The 21,722-nt window shown below is 51.5% G+C and overlaps 1 protein-coding gene across 3 annotated transcripts in view; it reads right to left on the bottom strand.

Moving 5' to 3' along the window:
• Positions 1–5,253: 5,253 nt before the first annotated feature.
• HOMER3 (homer scaffold protein 3) overlaps positions 5,254–21,722 on the bottom strand; it is a 30,700-nt gene continuing 14,231 nt past the window's right edge. For 2 of the 3 annotated variants that reach the window (XM_040589587.1, XM_040589590.1), the window contains 8 exons: positions 17,280–17,436; positions 16,238–16,369; positions 15,731–15,838; positions 12,249–12,370; positions 11,172–11,328; positions 9,202–9,312; positions 8,217–8,297; positions 5,254–7,350 (listed from right to left, as the gene is read on the bottom strand). In XM_040589587.1, coding sequence (XP_040445521.1) covers positions 7,162–7,350; positions 8,217–8,297; positions 9,202–9,312; positions 11,172–11,328; positions 12,249–12,370; positions 15,731–15,838; positions 16,238–16,369; positions 17,280–17,436 — 1,057 coding nt within the window. In that variant the 3' untranslated portion in view covers positions 5,254–7,161. Of the gene's footprint in view, positions 7,351–8,216; positions 8,298–9,201; positions 9,313–11,171; positions 11,329–12,248; positions 12,371–15,730; positions 15,839–16,237; positions 16,370–17,279; positions 17,437–19,350; positions 19,496–21,722 lie in introns of all 3 variants that reach the window. The other variant, XM_040589589.1, reaches the window with a different exon arrangement.

Consider the following 21,722-nt stretch of genomic DNA (forward strand, 5'->3'; position numbering starts at 1 on the left):
CAACCAGTGCCAGCTCTCCCCTCACAGGGGCTGCACTTGGGGCACCCCCCACCCCATCTCTGTGCCCACTGAAAGCAGCTGTGTAGCCACGTAGGTTCTCCGTGCTGTCCAAAATCCCACCGGTCCAGCCCTCGCTCCGTCAGCTGCTGCTTTACCTTTGGATGCTCTTTGTAAACAAAACCTCAGCTGTTTGGAAAGCCTTAAGAAAAGCTGCTTAACAAGCTTTTCTGCCACTTTTTTTCTTTTTCTTTTTCTTTTTTTTCCCCTTTTTCCCCCCTCCAGGCCCTTCTCCTGGGGCAGCCCCAGGGACCTGCCAGCATAGCCGGCAGATGGCAGCTGGTGTGCTCCGGACAGCCTCGCTGCTGGCTCTGGTCCTTGCTCAGAGGGAAATGGAGCACAGGGCTCCCTGTCTGGGCAGCTGGGTGCTCAGGATTTGGTTTGAGAAAGCCAGGAGACAGCGTGGGGACAGGCAGGTGTCCCCAAGCCTTGCCCATTGGGTCAGGCTTCAACTGGGTCAGCACCTCAAACCTCAGCCTTTTCCCTTCCCTTGCAGAGCAGGTTGATCCTTCCAGCCTTTTCCCTTTCCTTGCAGAGCAGGATGATCCTGAACCCTGCAATGCTCCCTTGTAGTTACGGCTGCTCTCCGTTCCGGGTCTCTCCTCCCAGCCCCTTGCAGTTCCTTCGTTGAACCTTCACCTTCCCTGCTGCACCTTAAAGCTTTTCCCTGCCAGTTTTCGGTGATTAATCTCCTTGCCCATGGCACACCCTCCATCAGGAGGTGCTGCCCAGACATGTGTCTTCACTCCGCGTATGACACGCTTGACACCGTAACTCCCCTAGTTCCTCCCTGCCAGCATCAGAACTCCAAAAATGGGACAGAGAGAAGGAATACCTGGATATTTCCCCCCCCCCCCCCCCCCTTCTGTGCTAAGAAAACCTCCCTGCTGGCTCTGTTTAATTCATAGCTGTCTGTCACTCCCTGCAGCAGCTCGTCTCCTGGGAACGCATCCCTGCATGACTTGCTTTGGATTCCTGTCACCTCTGGGAGGGGGAGAGCAGTTGCCAAGGAGCAGAATACTCCGCTCCAGCCTTGCAAAGAGAATCTGCGAACACAGCACTAAACCTGTTGCAGTGGTTCAGCCCCATCCTTTCATCTCTGCTCGGTACTTCCCAGTATCATTCTTGAATTCCCGAGCCCAAACAGCACAAGCTGTGCTGCTCTCATTGAGAGCACCGGAGAGGCAGCACTCATGCCATGGATCTCCAGGCTCAGACACTGTTTTCATCTACCCGTAACAAGGTCTGGACATGAATATCTCCAGCCTGTAAGGCTAGAGCGAGATGTTTTCTGTCTGCTGCCTGCTGGGATTTGAAACCCTGTTAGCCCAGCATCGGTGCAAACAGAAGGCAGAGCCTATATACAGCATCCACGCTCGTCGTTCCTCCAGTCCTTGGGAAAAATAAGCTAGGAACAGGGTGAGGAGCTAGTGCTGAGGCAAGAGGCTGTCCTGCTCTCTCTGGAGCGCAGTGTCACCCCCGTGCAGCCCGCAGGACAGGCTGTGTGAGGTGGGTGACAACTCACATCTGGAGCAGCTTATGCAAGTCCCAGTAAACTACAAAGGGGATGTATCTACTGGGATAGCTGGCGCTGTAGACTGCAGAGTCCTGCCCTGCACGCCATGGGGACAGGTGGACCAGCCTCCTGCCCCGTTCCACCTGGCACCGCCCTATGGAGGCAGCCAACAGCGGCATCCGCAGAAATGGAATTTGGTACCTTTGATTCTCACTGCCCAGGCTCGCACGCTGCAGAGCCCAGGGTGCCGAGTGGATGCAAGCGATGCGTCAGCCGCGAGCCAACCGGGGCCTCGCGCCTTGGATTCCCTGTTGCTGGAGCTGCCATCCCTCTGGAGTGTTGCTTGCTCTTACCACAAGTGTCTGATTTCCAGTGTTACTCCAGCTGCTGATTTTTTGGAAGGGTGGAGGGAAGCTGATGGAGGAGGCAGGACCTTGCGCACAGATCGTTAGTGCTGTAGTTCGTGGCCTTTTCCCTTGGAGCAGAAACTGCCTTTACACACCACAATCTAATAACGATAATAATTATAAATGAGTCTGGGAAAGGGGACTGTGAACCTCATCAGATTTGGGGGGGCTTTATTATGCGTGCATGGACATGTTCCAAAACACACATTTAATTGCCTTCTCTGGCACACATGGAAATTGTCTCCCAGTGTGTGCATGGAGAGGCGGGGGTTACACTTCTGGAGCATGCTTGCCTGTGCTGTCAAGTGTAAACAGACCATTTCTGAACTAAAAATAACCTACCCTCTGAGTAACAGAGCAGCTGATCTCTGCAGCCCAGATGCAAGAGCTCAAAAGGGTTAGGTCACCTATTTTTCACTAATGGCACTATTTAATTACAAGTTCCCCCAGGTTTGATCCTTCGGAGATTTGAAACAAAGTGCCTAGTTAGCTTTCCCTCCATCAAGAATTTGCTTCTCTCAAAACCGCAGCTATCAAAGACAATCTGTTAAGTAACTTTGAAGTGAGGCCGCCTAACAACACACGCATTACCGGGGTGCTCTGCAGCAGCTTTTTGGGGAAAAGAAAGATTTTTACTTCTTGTTTAACATCGCTCAACAGACTTAAGGTATTAACCAGCCTGGCCTGCGTTAACCTTTTCTTCTGGCTCTCCGGGCATCTTGTAGATGCTGGTAATCTAAGTCGAGCAATCCTTGGGGGAGGGTAATTACTTGCTTTGTGAAGGAGGGATCCAAGCCCAGGCAGGTGAGCAGGCTGCCAAGCTGGTGGTGGTCCTCCAGGTCTGGACTGGCTTTGCATCCCTGCTCAGCCTGGAAGGTTTGTATTGGCATCTGTCAGATGGTGTTTGCATCAGGCACATCCTTTTTCTGAGGCTCTATTATTGGCACGTCCTGGAACAGCAAAGCTTCGTTTCCTCTGGCTGAGCTGGTCAGAAGGAGCTCGGCTTGGGTCTGGATTTGGAGTGGAGGATCACACCTTACTGCTCATCATCGTCAGACAAAGGGGAAGGTTGCAAGATTATTTTTTTTTTATTTGTTCAGCCTGATCTCTTATGTGAGCCATTTCCCCCTTTATTAATGTTCTGTCTAGGTTTTCTATGAATAATTAAGATTCTAATTTGCCAAAAGAATTAGTTCTCTCAAGGTACCTGCAATCAGTAGCATGTCTCCTCCGGTAAGGAAGCCACTGTTATTTAATTGCTGACGGTAATTGTTGTTGTGAGACAGAAGCAAACATAAACCCGCAGCCTTGCCACTCAGCTTTTGTAACACCAGATCTTCTTTTGAAGCAAAAGCAGCACAAAGAGGGAAGGGTTGAGGCTTGGAAAGCATGTGGCTGGGATGTGTTAGGGCGCTACTGTTCTGAACCACAGTTGAAGTCCTTTTTAAATGCTCACTAGCGTGGGGCAGACGGAATCAGCGCTTTGCTGCTCTACCGTCTACAGTAGGATTGTCTCATCGCTAATGGCAGATTTAGGGCATTTGTGGCAAGAGCTGGTGATGAATGGGTTTTCATTAGTTCAGAAGAGGGGAAGACTGCAACGGAAAGTGCCTCCCAGAACCATCCATCACACCACCCCCTGATGCCTCAATAAAAGCCTTTTTTTTTTTTTAACAAATGCTGAGCGCAGGACAGATCTCATCAAAAAGCCGCTATTCAGATTATTCTGGCAAGGAAAAGAATTGCAACTAACACCCGTGGGGAAGAGCGGAAAGGAAGATGGCTTCTGTTCACGGTTCCTGACAATGGAAGAGCAAAGCAGCACAGGCAGGACCATGATGAGCTGTGGGTGATGCACAGCGAACGCGTGTGAAGTACCGCTGCCTGGAGGTACGCTGCACGCAGTGGAACAGCATCTAGCAGCATGCTAGGGCCGGGGCAGCTCCGACAGCAAAGCTTCCAGAGGTGACAGCACCGTTGGGCTGCAAGGAACAGGCTGCTCAGAGTTTAGTCAATGAGCTCTCTTGGTTCCCACCGCAGAAGTGTTGATTATGCAAGAGCTGAGCGGAGGAATTTGCACTTAATACAACTGGGTGTAATACTTCCCCCCATGAACCAGGAACAGCACTTCCAGGGGGTTACACCTCCTCAGGATACCACATAGTGGACTGCTGAGTCTCAAGCACTAGTTCCGGAACTCTGCAGGACCGGTGCACAGCACCCTCCTCTTGTTGGTACTCAAACACCCCATCCACCGCCTGAGCCCAGCAGCACCCCTGATGCCCATTTCATTCACCATACTGGTGAGACCTGAGGGGGCAGGACCGCTTCCACAGCAGTCACCTGGGCTTTGGCTTCATACGGGACATGAGGATAAGCAGCAGGCTAAAACTTGTGCTTTTCAGGGCATTGGGTTTGGTTTGTGGGTTTTTTTCACAGCATTTTTTAAACAGTCTGGTACCAGCTGACTCAGCCTGAGATGAAGAGGTCGAACACCACGAAACAAAGAGCTTCCTGCAGGACATCGGTGGAAAATTAGCTACAGATCCCTCATGTTTGTGACTTGTTGCATGACTTGTAGCCCTTCTGGCATGACTTGTAGCCCTTCTTGCACTCAACCTGGACTGTCAATGGGTTGGTTCTCTTTTTGCTGTAGGTCTAGGTGGAGTTCTCTAGCAATGAGAGGCTGTGCTTTGAGGATATAAAATATCCTTAAATAGCGTAAGAGCTGGGTCTAACGCTACACTGCTGCCTGACCCAAGTGAAAGCAGGTCTGGTACCTGGACTGTCTGGGGAGAGCAGCAGGCAGCACAGCACTCCATGAAGCTGTCGGAGCTGCCGTCTCAGCCGAGCATCACGCTGCAGCTTGCATCTGCCTCTCCCCTGCTCAGACGGAGTCCTGCTGGGATGTGCAGCAGCTTGACGCCGTCCTCCCTCTCATTTCTCGTCCTCCCTCTCATTTCTCGGGAATGGCCTGAGCACGGCCTCCCTGGGGAGAGATGACTCAGCCAGGCGTAGCATGCGCGGGGCTGGTCAGCCCCGTCAATGAGCAATAATACAGCACAGGCAGTGGCCAGGACGCTGAGCTACAAAACGGTCACTGCCAGACTGTAAGGATCCATACCCAGCTCCAGTGGCAGCCACAGAAAACAACTGGGAGAGAGTAGTAGTACAGAACGTAAAACTTTCGCTCAACTTTCTCCCATACCCCCAATCCCACCCTCCTCCCTCCATATGCCAGTGACGGAGATGCAAAGCAAACACACCTTTCTGGGAGCTGATCTCTATTTCAAAAGAAGGCTGCTCCTGCGGGAATAAAATATGAACACTGGCACGGGGTGGTAAACAAACCCCTAGAAATTTTTTATCACCCAGTTACTTCCTTCCCTTCTTAAATACCCTGAAACAAATATTACTACAGTAACTCCAGCCTCATACAGTTGTGAGAACACTTCATGCAAAAGAAAAAAAAATATAATAAAACCCAACAACAAAAAAAAAAAAACCAACCCCAAACCAGAAAAGCCCTTCCCTGGCTGTGCAGGTCTGGAAATCTCGATGTTTCCTTGTTACCCTTGGGAAAGGGAAGGGCTTTGCCTAGACAAAATCCAGCAGAGTCACCAGCAGTTCTCCGCTCCAGCAGATTCCCAGGGTGCCAGACCCAAATCCTGCCCTGACTTGCAGGCAGCGAGTGGAAACTGCGGGTTCCCCTCGTGGTCAGCAGGTGAGCGAAGGGAGAGGCAGACCCTGAGGAGCCGCAGCTCTGCCGAGGTTCAGCTGGGCACGGGGAGCAGTGCTGGGCAGCCAGGGCTGGCCAAGCACCAGGATTTCTGCAGACCTGTGGAACGTTCCCAGGATTGCTGCTGTCTTTGCCTAACGTAGAGCGGCAAAGAAGGGAAAAAAACCCAAGAACAAAATCCAAACTCATCAACACTCCTGTAAGGCTACTAACTACTTCTACACAGACACTGCTTCATCATTCAGCATGGGGTTAACATGCTCCTAGGTTACTACAGGGGCACAGCGGGTGCTGGGGGACACACAACCTTCCAGGTTTCTGTGATGCCTCCCTCAATTCCTATTACTAGACAACATCTACCATAACTCACGAACATCCCACAGGCCCCTCCGGGCACTGGTCCCAGCATGCTCCAAACGCCTCCTGTTCTGGTTTAAGCTGGCCAAGTGTGGCAAGCTGGGACCCGTACCCTTCACAAGGAGTACTGCTTGGCTGACACGGAGCAGGACAGCTCTGCGGACTGTTTCCCAATAATAAAAAAAAGAAAAAAAAGAAACCAAGAGCAACTGCGATTTGCTCCATTTAATTTCAATTAACTGCAGCCCTTAGAGGCCCAGAGAGGTGCCAATCTAGCAGTTTGTTGGTCATCCCCTCGGGGACGTCCCATTTCTAATGTCCCTTTCCCAACCAAGCCTTTACTCTTCTCAGCTTAAAATTTGAACAAGTCATTAAATCCCACTGTGTTAAACTAAGAGCTTTAAGACCTGCGGTTCTTCTTCCTCTGGAGGATGTGACTGAACAGTGGAAAGGACACCTGGTCAGGCAAGCATCCTTCTGGGCAGTGGGGGGACTGCCACCTTTGGAAGCTCCTGACAGCGACCAGTGTTACTGGATCCTGTTAGAAAGACACAAGGTAGTTAGGGCTGGGCAAGAGGAAAAGGAGCGACTGTTGTCCTCAGTGTGCTAGAACTTCTCCTCCCTCCCTAGGTGGGGAGACAGGCAGCTTATTTGCAAAAGGCAAGTGGTTTCCTAAAAAAACTACTGAAAAAAATGCAAAGGCTGCTCAGCCCCTTCCCCTAGAAAACTGTAAAAATGCTGGAGACACAGTGTGGCAGCAGGGGGGCTGGGAAGGCAGCACGGGGACAGTTGTCGTCTCTGGACCACGCCACAGCCATGGCAGGGTCCAGAGAGGGCTGGCTGGGACCTGTCGATGCTCCTGTAGAGGATGCAGGAGCTCAGATGCTCTCTGCCCTCTGCCTGGGCGCTCAGGGGGCAGTAAGTGGCTGCGGCTGGTCTCCATGCTGTCCAGGCAGCTGCTGGTATGTTGGCGTATCCTGCCCGAACAGACCTCGAGGCTGTTCTGTGACTGTAACTGCTGTCGGTGACCAGTCCCAGCTCAGGCTCCTCTCCTCCGGAGGCGTCTCCTCTGAGCATGCTGCTGCTCAGTTGCTCTCTACCAGCTTGGCTAGTCCCTGTCGGATCTCACTGAGCTCAAATATCTTCACATCCATTATCTCTGCAACCTTGGTGACTTCGTTCTGGATCTTCTCCCTCTCGGCTAGGGTCTCTGCCAGCGTCTGCTCGGCCAGGTGAAGGCGTCGCTCCAGCTCTGCGTTGCGTGCCTCCAGCTCCTGCCGAAGGACACAGGTGCAGTGAGGTGGCCGCCCCAGACCACACACACTGCTCACGGACCACCCTTATCTCCACAAAACAGCCGTGCTAACACCCCAGTGCCAGGCTACCCACACCCACCCAGCCCAGGTCTCCACCAGTTTTTTCACCGATGCATCTCCCTATCTCAAGCCACAGCACGCCAGCATGCACACGCATGTGAGCACGTGTTCCCCAAACCCAGGCATCTTCCCACAGTTTGCAATATAAATGCAGATCATCTCCTCACATGCCCATCATCTCCAGGTCTGATGGCATTTGATGTTTGGAGATATTATTCTGCCATGAAAACTAGTGCCCGTGTGCGGGGCTGAGCCCCGCAGCAGATCCCCTTGTTCAGTAGCTCAGAGGTAAACACAGGCAGGCAGAGCCCCCAGAGACTGCACAACAGACCGTGCTTCCATCTGTGTCGTTGCCCTGAGGTGCAGAGCAGCTTGCATCCCTTCTGCCAGCCAGACTGAGTCAGAGCTCGGCTCCCCAGCCATCCCTGTCCACCCAGCAAGCTAAGCAGGACTTGGGAGAGATGGAGGGTCACAGGACACCACAGGTTCTGCTCCAGTCCCATCTCGGGGCTACTGTAAGTGCTAGAGGTGAGTATGCAAAGGCTGGGTTTGCTGTTACCTGCTGATTGTGCCCCATGCCATTATCTCTGAGGGATACAGGGAGGGTGGCAGAAGGGAGAGACGTAGGCAAGGACCTTTTCCCATCATCTAGAGGCAGAGATAGGCATGGCAGCTCTATGGCATTCACCCTTTGGCTCAAAGGAGGAATGAGGATGGATCCCTCTACTATGAGTGCAGAAGTGTTCCAGATGTGCCATCTTTACCTGCAGCTTCTGCAGTGTCTCCTCACGCTCACCCTCTGCTTCCCATCGTCCACACTTCTGGCTCTTCAGCATCTGAATCTCCTGAAGCACAAGGAGGAAGAGCATCATGTCAGATCCACCCCTGTCCCAGCTGGGCCAGAGCCCACCACATACTCCAAGCAAGGCCCTTTCCCTCACTCCAAGGATTACATCACCATGCTCAGCTCCAAATTTTCCTACCTCGCTTTCTAACCTTCTGCTTCTGCTGTACCTGCTGCCTCCCTCTAAGCTCTTAGTCCCTCATCAAGATGTCTGGCTGAGTGCCAGCGAGGTTCAGTGGTCTCTGCACCCTGTTGCATCCTTGCTCAAGATTGGATTGCAGGCCGTTGGGTGAAGCATGCCTTTACCCCAGCATTCTTCCCCTAGCCTGACTAGGTGTGGAGATGGGGGAGGGCTGACTCTCTAAGGATTGGGAACGCCAAAACAACTCCCCTCGTCAATCCTCATGTTGTGGCTCCAACCCAAAGGCTCCATCCACCCACCCTGCTGAAGCACGGCCACCAGAGAGCCTGCAGATGTGTAAACTGGAGAGATTCTCTCCACATCTCCCCTCCTTCACAGCCTCTGTAATTAAAACTGTGCTTTAAATTATTCATTTATATGCAGTGAAAGCGAGAAGCAATTACTCCAGCAGAGTCTAGCTGCAGCTGCAGACGGCTGAGCGGAGAAGGGGTATGGCTGAGCCCTGCCATTTGTGCGGTGCTGGAGCATCCCCACTCCGGGTTATTTGCAGGGGAAGCTCCCAGCACTTTGCTCCTACTCAGCTTTGCCTCTCTGGGAAGGGAGACCACTGAGGGGGCCGTGCTGGCTTGCAGAGGCTCCTGGCTTGCACAGACAGCTCGTGCAACAGCACGAGGGGCCCTCTGACACCGTACAAGCTGTAATGACAGACGAGGTGTTGGTGATTGACAGGCTTCAGGCTTTGCTCTGCTTTGTAGGGTATTACCTCGTCCTTAGCCTTGATCAGGAGTTCCAGCTCCTCAAGGGTTTGGCTCAGCTCTTCCTTGTTGTTCTCACTGGAGGAATCGTGAGCCCCCTGTGACTCCAGTTCTGCTACCTACATGGAAGCAAGCACAGGGAAGGCGTGCTCAGAGATATAAGAATGTCCTGACACCTTGTCACCCACAGTCATTCTCTATCATGTTCTGGCTTCCTTACAAACCCAACGGGGCTTACAATATGGTAGTGGCTCCCACCCAGAGGCTGTTAGGAAAAAATTCTCTCCTGCTCTGCACAGAAACACATTGTGGTGGAACTTGGTCTAGAGGCTCCGTCTCTGCTTTCTCCTGCAGTTCTGCACTTCCAGCAAAGCCCAACCGGCTGACACCAAGCACATGAGCCTACAACCCAAAGGGATGGCTAGATCTAGTTCCATTTACACCTCTGGGCAGCGAGGGCCAAGGACAAGAGTTACTGCAGCTCTACCACAGCAGAGCTGGGAGGAAGGGTTTGCCCAAGCATCCTCCCCATTCCTGAAAAATTCAGCCTGGTGGCTTAGATTATTCATGAAGACTCCTTTTTAAAAGCTCATCAGAAGGTCTACAGCAGCTATGGCTGGGGCCCAAGCTCTCATGGGGCCTGCACTGAGCTTTACAGGTGCAGCTCTAGTGATGGGTACCCTCAGACAGGCAGGGCTTGGACCCTGGCATGATGGTTTTCCACAAGCAGGGGCAGCAAGGCAACGCTGGCTGGCCTGGGACCTTGCCAGGGTCCACGTAACGGTGGCTGTGAGCTCTGAGGCTCAGAGTCACGGCTAGAATCAACCAGCTCCAGCCCCCAAATGCTCCAGTTCAGGGACGATAATCTAGATGTTTCACTGAGTTACAGTTTCTGCTGTGACTCTGCCAAGCCCCCAGTGGTTGCCCTTCACCCAACGCCCACAAAACCCTCCCTCCTAGCTCCTGACTGCGAGAACAGCCACAAACGAGCTGAGTACGCACAGAGCAATGGCAGGAAAAAGGCAGCCCTGAAGCCACATGTATACACCCACCCCTCCCCAAGATCCCTGCTGTACCTAGGTCAGGCTCCCACCGCAGAGGAGAGAATTTTTTCAGTGCAGCTGTCCCACTGCCTGCCTCCAGCAATGAGAATTAGCAACGGGCAGAGCAAATCCTGCGGGATGGCTGTGTGTACTGCACAGACTGGCCACACAGCAGCCATCAAGTGGGAACAGCTGTTAATTGCTATAAATCCCTGCTGTCTTTTGAATGAGCTATCTCGAAGTGAAATGGCTTCATGCCTTCTTCTCCAGGGCTCCAGAGTCCTTTCCCAGCCAAACCCCAACTGTCCTAAAACCTTTTCCCGAGCACTCCACAGTTCTTCCCTCCCAACAAACCCAGCCGTGTGACTCTCACTCCCCTGCCCAGATGCACACAGGCCTCCTCAGTTGATCCGTGACCTCTCTGACATTATGTAGGTCAAAAGATTCTATTATTCCAACCGAACAAGGGCTTGTTTGTACGGCGCCACCCGGGTTTCATGATGTTGCAGCTTGGATTTGAGCTAATTATAGCAAATAGAGCAATCTCCATCCTTCCTGCCAGCAGCCAGAGCATTGCCCCTATGCCCAGCTCAGGGGGGGCACAGGCTTTACTCAGTATTGCTGGGCCCCCCAGAAAATCTCAAGGGAAGCTGGTGATCGTTGACTTTGTACTCTCGTTTCCTCCCTTTATCCATGGGGACCCAGCACGCCCCAATGTGCTCTGCAGAAAAGAGGAGCTCTTGTGAGAGCTCCCTAGTTACATGGCCTTATTCCTTGACATGTTTTCCCTGCCAGGCTCATGCAGCATCCTGGATTTCCATCCCATCTCCTGCAGGCACCCATGGAAGCCGATGGGAGAATGAGGTCAAGGACACCATCTGGCTCCGAGGCAGGGCTTCCTCTGACCTGCTCTGTAAAGGCCCTCCCGCGCTCACCCGCTGCCGCAGCGTTTCCGTCTCCTCCTGATAAGCAGCCAGCTGCTTCTTCCACTGGTCCACGTTGGCATTGGCTTCATGGAGAGCAGCCACAAGCTTGTTGTTGTTGTCCTGCAGGCTGAAGAATTCAGCTTCCCACTGGACCTCACTCACCGAACTGTGTGAGAGAACAGAAGAAATGTTCAGGAAAGCGTAAGAGAGTCTCAGCATGGAGATTTCTTCTCCCAGTGCTAACATGTACTGAAACAACGTTCTTGCACGTGCTGGGCAGCTACCTGCTCCTCCACAGTTTTCTATTTGGCTTTCATGTCGCTTCCCAAATTTAAATGCTTCTCCCAGCCCTGAATTTGCATCTCTTTCCTTTATCCCTGGATAATGTTTGACTTTGAGGCCATGTGTGCTTGCTTGAGACTGCAGGAACCACACTGTGAGATTAATGGGGTGGGGGGGGTGGGGGAGATATGGCTACTATAAAGGAGCTTTGCAACGTGGGACTGCAAATGCATTTTTAAAATCCTTCTTAGATCTGAGTTTGCTTTGAATAAAACCCTACCACCCTAGACTCAGGAGAAGGTAGCAAAGGACACTTGCTTTTGATTTAAAAATATTCTAAGTGTTCAGCTGGGAGCTTAATAGGAGCCACAGGGCAGAATCCAGCCCAGAGCCTTTTCAACAGACAAAGAACGGAAGCAGCAGGGACTTTGCTGGAATCATCAGGGGAATTAACACAAATGCAGCCCTGGGCCAGCTGGAAAAGCGTGAACATCTTCTGGTATCACAAACTACTGATCTGTAGATAACTGGCATCAACTCATCCCTGCTGCAGGCACAAAGCGCTCTTCTTCCCATCAGCCTGAACAGCAGATTTCACGGCCAAGCTGCAATAACTTTCTGCTAGGGAAGAGGGGAAATTGGTACAGTGGAGGGTCTGAGCAGCAGCAGACACCGGGCATTACTCAGCTACTTAAAGAAGTAGCATTGGGTCAAAAGTATTTGGGAGGACAGGGACATGCACCAAATCATGCCAAAAGAGAGAGTTTAGGAGTCAGGAGCAGAGAGCGCTTGTGGCAGCCTCACCCTTCCGAAAGCATCTTCTTCAGCCGCTCCTTCTCTGTTGTTATTTCAACATCGGCACTTTGGCTCCGGAATAGCTTATCTTCTCCTGGCCCATTGGAGCTGATGATGGGGCTGGGAAGTACCTGGGGGATGAAGAAGAGACGGGTTATCACACAGCAGTGAGGAGAGGCCACGTGGCCACGAGGTCTCTGCAAACTCATCCACAGCCCAGTTCACAGGGCTGGTTCCCAGCCCCTGCGCTCTTGTGAGAAATGCTGGCTTTCAGTCCTCGCTTAGATGGTGCTGTGCTTGTCTACATGACCAGGGGTGGCAGAGAACCTCCTGCATGGCTCAGCAACACCGGTCATGGCATAGCAATGACTTTGGAAGCTACATGGCCACGGGGCTCTCTCTGGGATAAGTAGATCAGTGCTTTGCTCCTCCAGCAGCTGCCACGTCCTCTCTCTCCCTGTCTCCATGCCATGCTGGGGCAGCGATCCCAGCGCACAGGCACCCTGAGCAGGTGGGCTCACAGCTTGCGTGCACCAACTATTCCTCCCTCCCAACTCTAGGTACTGAATTCTCCGGCTCTCAGCTTCCCCTTGACAAATGCCAGCCACGTTATAGCTGTAACCGGAGCCCCAGGGCCGTGCAAGCACTCGGAACTGCTCAAGTTGCCTGTTTCAGGGGGCTGTGGAGTTCTTAACAGGATTTTCTTGCTGGTTCTCAGAGCAGTGGAAAGACTCAACTCTAAACACAGGTCTACCAGGCCACCTGGGTTCAGTCGCATTTCCACCTCGAATGAAGACACCAAGTGCCACTGGGATGGTGTTTCTCCGGCTCAAGGTGGGGAAGCTCTGCTGTTGCTCAGATGACTCTGGTCCCCATTTCCCAAAGGCATGGGAGAGGAAACTCACAGCCTCTGCACCAAAGTATATCCTTCTCTATGGCTCCGTATTCCTGCATACATCAGAGCTTGCAACCAACTCATCCTGAGTGGCAGTGGAGCAGAGATGAACATGCAGAAGCCAACTTTACACCCTCCAGCCCCCTCAGGGACCCCGTCAGCACAGTCTGCTCTCACAGCGGGGGGGCAGCTGGGCACTCACAGGGAAAACAGCTATAAAAAGACACTCTGAGCAACAGGTCCCTGGGATCCTAAGTTGGGGACTGTGAGACCAGTGGCTGGGGAGCCCGCTGGAGTTCATAGGTAGCCCTCAAATGCCAGTGGTTAAGGACAGCCACCTGCCCTCAGGGTCAGCTGACATCTATAAATAGAACCAGGCAGGGCCAGGAGATGTGTCCAACACCAGCTCCAGGGAGCAACTGAGAAGTGAGACCTGCAAAACACAACCCTGCCTCACCTTTACTACAAGGTGGGGACACTGAGGAAGGGAAGGGGCAGAAGTTTCCTGTTCTGGTATGCTGAGACCCTGTGAGTCCAACTCAAACTGAGAACAGCTGAGGATGTATGTGCCATACTGTTTTGCTGCTTACAGCATCCCTAGTGACGTACTCTGCAATGGGGATGCTAAATGGGATGGGGATTGGCCTAGAAAGTACTAAAGGAGAGGAGAAAGATGCTATCCTGGGATTTCCCCAGCTCTGAAAATCTGAAGCCTAAGTAAAGTAGTGCAGATGCAGAAAATGAGGAAGCCCTGATTTGATTTCAGGAGACAGATCTACTCTCTGCTCACTTGCAAACAGAAACACAATCAATTATTCAAGGACGAAACTCATGTTTGAAGCTCTACTAACGCAGAGACCGCGAATCAGCAGTGGGACAGCGGGAGAAGGGATGACGGGATGATGGATGCCCAGGCTGGGGGAAGCAGGACAAGATCTGCATGCCCACATGGCAGGGGACAGCGCACGCATGGCTGTGGCACCACGATGGCTGCAGGCAGGGGCTGTGCGTACTTGTGCCTGAGCTCTCCCACCTAGAGACGGGGCAGGCTCAATGGGCTCACGATGTGGCAGTTTTAGAGCTGCTGAGCCAGGTGAGAAGAATTGAACAGAGCCTTCAGCCATTTCCCTGATCTGGGTTTAACCTTCAGCTTCTGACCTCTTCATCCCTTCGGTTGCAAGTTGCCATTGCAGCACAGGGGAGATGAACGCATCCTGTTGTGGCATCTGAGGAGTGGTGCCTGGTGTAAACAGGGTAAGAGGGAGTACCTCTACTCCCAGCCTCCATCTCCTGTGGCCAGGGGAGCTGGAGGCTGCAGCTGGCCATCAAGCTTTGTCTTGGGTAACTGTTACTGACCAGAGTCTTTTTCCTGAACCTTTGGTTCTGCTACAAATGCTTTACTGCATACTGTAATGCCACCCATTGGGATGGGGCTTAGAGTTAGCAGGAGTCAAAAGCTAGGCAGATTTTCCCTGTTTTTGCACCCCACATGACATTTCCAGGCTCTGCAGAGCCACCACCTTCCCCTCCCTCTCCCCTCCCTGCAGGCCAAGGTAGTGTTCACACTCCCTCCTCCTCCTCTGCTCCCACTCCATCTGTACTCAACCCAGAGAATGCAGTGCCTGCGTCCTACAGCTCTTCTCCTGCTGCCAGGAGCTCTGGAAAATGCAGAGGCACCTCTGGAGTGAACCATTTGGGAGGGCAGCTTCACCACCAGCACCGAGCTGCTTCACCATGTGAAAAAGCAGCATGGAGTTCTCCACAGTTTATCCTCTCCCCTCCATCCCACTGCTGCTGGAGCTGGTTTAACCACATGGGGAGAAAGGCAACAAATGCGCGAGCAGGATCTGTGATTGGCTTAAGCTTTCTGGCTTGGTTTCCTGGGAGAAAGAAAATTGAACAACTGTCTGTCATACATGCAGTTCCACCTTAGGGGAGTGTGATTTCTACTCTCACAGCTTCTCTTCCACATTGGAAATACAACAGAAAAGGGAGTCTGGCCAGCACTCCTCATTCACCAGCTCTAGGAAATTATCTTTCCAAGGACCCTCATGGACAGCACCATCAGCTGTCAGAGAACTTGGAGAAGAACCCCCTACAGCCCCAGAAGAGGAAGAAAGACTGTTGGAAATGCCATGTGTCTTCCTTCCTATGATCCTCAACCAGGCAACATGCACTTCTGATTGCTACTTGCCTCTTACTGTCATACTGAGCCCAGGGAGAGCCAGCAGCCTTAAAGAAAAAAAGAAATACAACCGAAAACACCAAATCAAAAAATCCCACACCTCCAGCATGCCTTTGTAAAATGTCAAATGGTTTTGATAATATAACTGGCAAAGAGGGAGGAGGGTGAACCTTCCCAGGAGCTCCATTTAAGCACTTATTAGTTAATCTACTTCGTGTGTTTCAATGGAGTGACCTCAGGGCCACACGTGTCATCAAAACGTGGAGCTCCAACCTCAGCGTCTGGCCAGAAAACTCTCAGAGAGAAAGGGATGAAAGCAAGAATTACGTGGGGAGATCAGGACGGTGGTCATTTTCCCCAGCTGTCACTGCCCTGCGGTGAGCTTCACCCACACCTCTCCCCCAGCATTACCTGGTGAGATGTGATGTTCAGGGCAGGGTTGGTCAGTTCCGTTTTATCCTGTGACTTCTCCCTCGCCAAACGGGCTGCTTCCTTCACTTCCTGGAACTTCTCTGCAAACTAGAGGGGAGTGGAAGAGTCAGCTCTGGTGCTACACCAAAATGTGGAACAAACTAGAATTGCTGCCTGGGTTACTCCTCCCCTTGCAACTTCATTCAACATGCTTTTTATTTTCTCTTCATCTAACAATACAATTCAGGGAATAGTCCCTTCCTGCCCCTGCCCATGGCACTCAGGACTGTGGGGTTAGCTAAACAGCAATGACAGAAATCGAGCCCCAAATCCTAATTGAATTTATGATGCTCAAAACACTCTGCAAATATTACTTTAAAGCTCTTCCTAGCATCTTTGCATTAGATTTTAGTGCAGCAGGAACAGCATTGTATCAGGTTCCTAAAGCCTCTTCCAGAGACTGATCTCCCCTTCAGGGTTTCAGGGACATTCCCGCTGCAGCATTACCTGGGAGAGATGTTGCTCCGAAGCAAAGCCCAACCCATACACCGTATTGGCTCGGCTGTCTGCCCACTGACCAAATTTCTGGGAGGTCTTTGTGAAGGTCATGTTGGGGGTAATAGTGCTGTTGATGATCGCCTGTAGAGAGAGGCAATGAGAGTCAGAGAGAGCTCCAGCCTGCTGCCCTGAGGTGGTGATGTGGGACTGAGCACTATAATCCCTGTGTACTCTAGGAACAAGGGGTAGAAAGCTCTGGGGTTTAATCTATAAAGCTTTGGGCTTTTGGTGACCAAAAGTCTTTCTAGTATGGCTGCACGACATGAACAAATCTCAATCATGATGTCCGCTGGAAAACAAAAAAACCACAATCCACCAAACCAACAACTCAGCATCATCAGCTTCCTCCATTGCTGGAAAAGAAAATAAGAGACAGCATCCCTGTCTCTGGGGTCTTAACAACTTTCTGATGTTCTCCATTCTCATGGCAAGTAAGAAAAAAAAAAAAAAGGCTTAGCCAGCAATCAGGGCTACCCATTACAAAACACTCTCTGCTGGTTAGAGTAGCAACAAAATAAATTGCCTGGGAAGATTGCCGAACATCTGCCATTGGAGGTCTTCAAGAACAAGTCAGGAAAATGCCTATCAAGAACAGTTTAGGGAGAGCTAATCGCGTTTTGTCAAAGTGACTGAACAGACTACCTCTGCAACTCCCCCAGCCTCTGTCTGTCATTTCATTATATCTACAGCGGCTGGTTTTAGCACAGGATAAAGGCTCTCAGAAAAAGCTTGTGTTTTGCGTGCACTGGGGGTTAGAAGAGAGTAGGGCAGGGACGGACAACATTGGACCCTAGGGCATGTTTTTCATCAGCACAGCTTCCAGTGCCTAACACTAAATACACTTGAGCATGGAGGTCATGTTTTACCTGTCGTTGCCTGCTGCCATGCTGAGAACTGACCAACTTGCCACCAAAACCAACACCAGAACAGACTCTGGCCGGAGAAAAACCTGCCGTCAAGCTGTGCGATGCTGTCAGCAAACGCTCCCTACCTTGGTGCCCCCCACACTGATGATCCGGTACACATTGCGCGTGGCATCGTAGAAATAGGAGACGGTCAAAGCATGCTTGCTGGCAGGGATCCAGTTCCGTTTGGTGGCAGGATCGATCTGGAAGACATGGGCCCTCGTGCTGAAGATTGGCTGCTCCCTGCAAGAGAGTGAACAGGACTGTCAGGGCAGAGGGGAAGCAACGGAGGAAGCGCATCAACTTCCTGGCCCTTGCGTGGTGTTATGCACCGCCGGCAGCACTTCTGCTTTTCGCCTTCTCTCCAGGGATCCAAGACACTAAGTGCTAAGCAGCACAGCTCCCAAGGACACAGCATTTCTCAACCAGCTCGCCCTCACTGAGCCTCCCTGCAGGGAGTAGCAGCTCCCCACGCTCTGGGCTGGTGTTGTCTAGTGTCCTTCTTATTAGGGCAGCCGTGACCCAAGTTCTCCATCATGCCTGTGAGTTGCCTTCCCAAGACCTCTGGGCTTCTGTGCTCTCCCCAGGAGCCCTCCACATCCTCGGCACTCTTCTAAAGGCCATTTTAGAAGCTGGGGGGCTTCTGGCTGATGCTCCTGCAAAGTAAAAGCCCTTGGCTGCTTACGCCTCCTATTTGCTCACCATCCAGATGACAGCAGATTTCATTGCACACTAGTGACCTGGGTCTATGAAGATATCTTTGGCACAACAGCAAAGCTACCAAGAGTCTCTAAGTACAGGTACAGTTTTTTACCTTCCTCTAGAGCTTCTCAGTCCCCCCCGCTGCAGTCTTCAGATATTTCCAAAGAGCACAGCCTGGTCGTTCCAGCAATAACAGGCTACGTCCTCAGGTTAGTAGATCTTGTACACCCTTTCACCCAAGGACAGGCACCAAACTTGCAAGCAGAAGTGCAAATAGGACATGGCAATCTCATGTTTGGGGCATACCTGATGGTCCTTCACAACACAGCCAGTGTGGCAGAGCTATGCTAATGATTAGGGGTTATACTATTTTTAGCCTAACTTCAAGCTTTCTTTCACCATCTCTCAGCCTCTTGGTGGTCACTTTGTGGCAACTTCACCAGGTGTATGATTTCTCTGGCTGCTGTATTATTTGTACTTCATAGGGTATCTCCAAGTTGGAGCTGTCGGGAGGTGGATGGATGGAGGATGTGTTTGGGATGTGAGCACAAAAAGCACCTTCCCCCCAGCTCAGCTCTTCCTCTCTTGACTCATGCTTGGGAAGCGCATCCTGCAGTGAAAGGTCACATCGCAGGATTAAAAGCAAGCCACTTAACAATGAATTAAAGGAAACACTTCACCACACAATGCACAGCTGCTGTAAGAAAGCACTGAACCCAAGCACTGCCCGGATTTTGTAACCAGTAATATCTGAGCTGAACTAAGGAGTTGAACCTCAGGCATCAGGATGTAACTTGAGCGTTTCAGTAGGCAGGAAGGAATGTTTCCATGACACAACAGTCCAGGTGCATCAGGGCTTGGGGTCTTCATTTGACTTTGGTTAAAACCCAAGGCACTGGCTGTTGCCATGCTCCTTACGCAAACCTAGTGAAATCTGACGTGTCTGGAAACGTCCCACACCCCCATGACAGCTGCAAACAAGGCAGAGTCACAATCCTGCTATGTGCAAGCTCCCAAAATCCAGACATTTATATTTCCTCCCCACTGCAAGTCCTCACAGCTGCAATGAGCAGACCTTCCCACCAATCCAAAGCCAAGCGTACCTGGTGCTTTCTGAACCCAGCATCAAAAATTAAGGAAATAAAATACTCCCTCTACCTCCCAGTTTCAAGCTTTGCTCCCAGGTTACAGCCCTGACTCGGATCTCTTGTGACTGCATGAGGGTCTAAACCAGCCCCTTCTCTGCACCCTCGCTGCCTGATTTTATTCAGCCACAGACTGTTTTCAAAACGTGATTCCAATTTTCCAGGCTCCACTAACAGATACTAAATCTTACACGGATCACAACTTATCCTCTGAGACACAGTATCTACAGAGTAGGGAAAAAATAATGTTTCTGCACCTGAACCCCCGTGTCCTGGGCTAGTGTCAGAAAGAACAGAGGAAGGACATTACCTAGTTGTTGACATTTGTTAGTAAGGGTAAGACAGACTACAGGCCAGTGGAGTTAGTATGCGTCTCTCCTCCAACAGCTTCCTTCTCAGGGCTCCTAGCTGGACTGAGGCTCCTTTTTGGTTTTGCCTCCACAGTGATTCATTTCCTAGCGATGGAAGAGTCAGCTGTTATTTATTACACCGAGCACAGACAGAGCGTTCAACCAGGCAGCGTTCAGGGGCTTCGTTTGTCCCAAATGCACAAAGCTTGTAATTTGTAATGATTTCTCATCACTGAACAAGTTTTCTTCCCTGTCATGGAAGATAATTGGGTGAGCCGTGTAACTGGAGTAAATCCCTTTGGCAGCAGGCGCTGGCTGTTGGGAGAGGGTCACGGAGGAGCCTGGAAGGCTCTAGTGTTTCCAGTCATGCACACGTGATGCCAGCTGCATGACGGAAAACCCTCCTCGGAGCTCAACCCGCACGCAGGGCAGCTATTCCTGCGCTCGCTGTTCAGCGGGGAGCTCTGCACCCGGAGCTGGTGCAAACCATCCTGCTGACCAAGCGACGTTTCAAACGGCCCCCTGCCACGCACCCTGATGGAGGTCTGGCATTCCTGGGGACAACCTTTCTCTGCCCGCAGGGACAGTCTGCAGCCATACCTGGGAAGTCACCCACCGTGTGCACTCCCTGCCCCACACTCCACAGAGCCAGGCATAATCCCAGACCCCAGCAGTGCAGAACCCCATGCTGCCTCCCCATGACATTCAAGACAGCTGTGCTATTCATTTGCTTTGTAAATTAGTGTCTCCCATAACTGGTCCCCACCCTGCTCTTTCCCGTTATCAGCTGAGCCTGTGTGTCTCAAAAAGAGAGCAAAAATGTAAGACAGTGAATTTGCACGATGAAGGATGCCTGTAGAAGGGGTAGAGCACGCAGATCTCCCTGTCTCTCAGCTAGGTCTGCCTCCAAACAGGTCACCTAAGGGTGTCTTCATACCTGGAAAACCCCATTGCCTTCCTACTGATCACTCCAAGACAGAAGAGGATTAGAAGGCCACCTAGATGTCAACTGCCCTGTAATTACAGTGTCACTAACCACAAAAGCCAGCATTATTTTCCTTCTGAGCACCAGGAGCAGAAAATTAAATGCCACTGGAAGGCCTGTCAGGCAGGAGAAAAGCCCACCTTCACAGAGGTTTGCTGATTTTTTTTCTATTCACAAGACTGACTCGGCTGCTCTCTTGCCCATCCCACAGCCGCGGGGCGTGCATGCTGTTTTCCTGGTCTCAGGAACACCAAAATATGAAATACACACTGCTGATGGGTGCTGCTGTACAGGAAGAGTGCTCTGCTTTTTGTGCCTTCACATAATCACAGCTGCCTCAACACTCTTCATACATTTGTTTGTGCCTTATGGCCTTCCCTGGAGCAACAAAACTTGGTGCTGCCTGCGAGCTATCCCTTCCAGTTACAGCTGTGAAAGTCCCGCCAGCTCTCTGAACAGGCCTGCTGCCAGTTACACCAGATGTGCTTTGCTTCCAACAGGTAGCAACCATGCACCGATGGCCGGGCTCGTCAGCATTCGCCTGCCTGCCTGCCACCAAGAAGGGACTCCTGCACCCACTTCCCAAGCAAAACGTGCAGAATCTCCTGGAATTATCTTCCGTGTTTCCCCTTCCCACACTGCAAATGGGAACAGTGGCTGCCAGCTTGCATGTCCCTAATAACGGTGACTGGAGATCGCTTTAGGAGGCCAGCATGGCACTGCTTTCTCACAGCTACCTGAGCGTAACGCCAGCCTGGCAGGGGCACAGTGCTTTCTAGGAAGCAGTTGCTTAAGCACTGTAGGTAATGCTTAGGAGAGCTTTGTGCTCTGATGGGAGCAGCGCAGAGATGTTCACGCTTCTTTTTTTCTCTGCAGAAACACTGCAAAAAAGTCTTTGGTTTAAATCCATCAAATGATACAAATCGTATCCAGCTAGTACAAGAATTTCATTGTCAAGGATACTGGCTAGCGTGGAAACCTGCCTTTCAATACTCGCTTATTTGCCTGACAAGGTTAAAAGCAAATGCTACGAAGCAAAAGCTCTCCGAGAGCCTAAGTGGTGGAACACAATAAAAAACAGACAGAAAGAGTAGGCAGCAATGCAAACCAAGAGAGAAGAAAAGCAAGAAAGTCTGCAAATCTAGGGACACATCTCTTAGAAGTCACAAATGGCTTATTAAATGGAAAAAGCCTCTCCCTCACCCTTCCTACGATTTCTTTAGCAGCAAAGAACCACGGCAGGGTTTGACACGGCTCAGCACAGCGGGTGGATTGGCAAGGCAAGGGCACTGGCAGGACTGAGGGAAGTTCCCAGCAGGAAAAGCACAGGTGCTGAAAGCCAGATCT

The sequence above is a fragment of the Falco naumanni genome, chromosome 4, assembly GCF_017639655.2.
Source record: "Falco naumanni isolate bFalNau1 chromosome 4, bFalNau1.pat, whole genome shotgun sequence".
Classification (NCBI taxonomy): Eukaryota; Metazoa; Chordata; class Aves; order Falconiformes; family Falconidae; genus Falco; species Falco naumanni.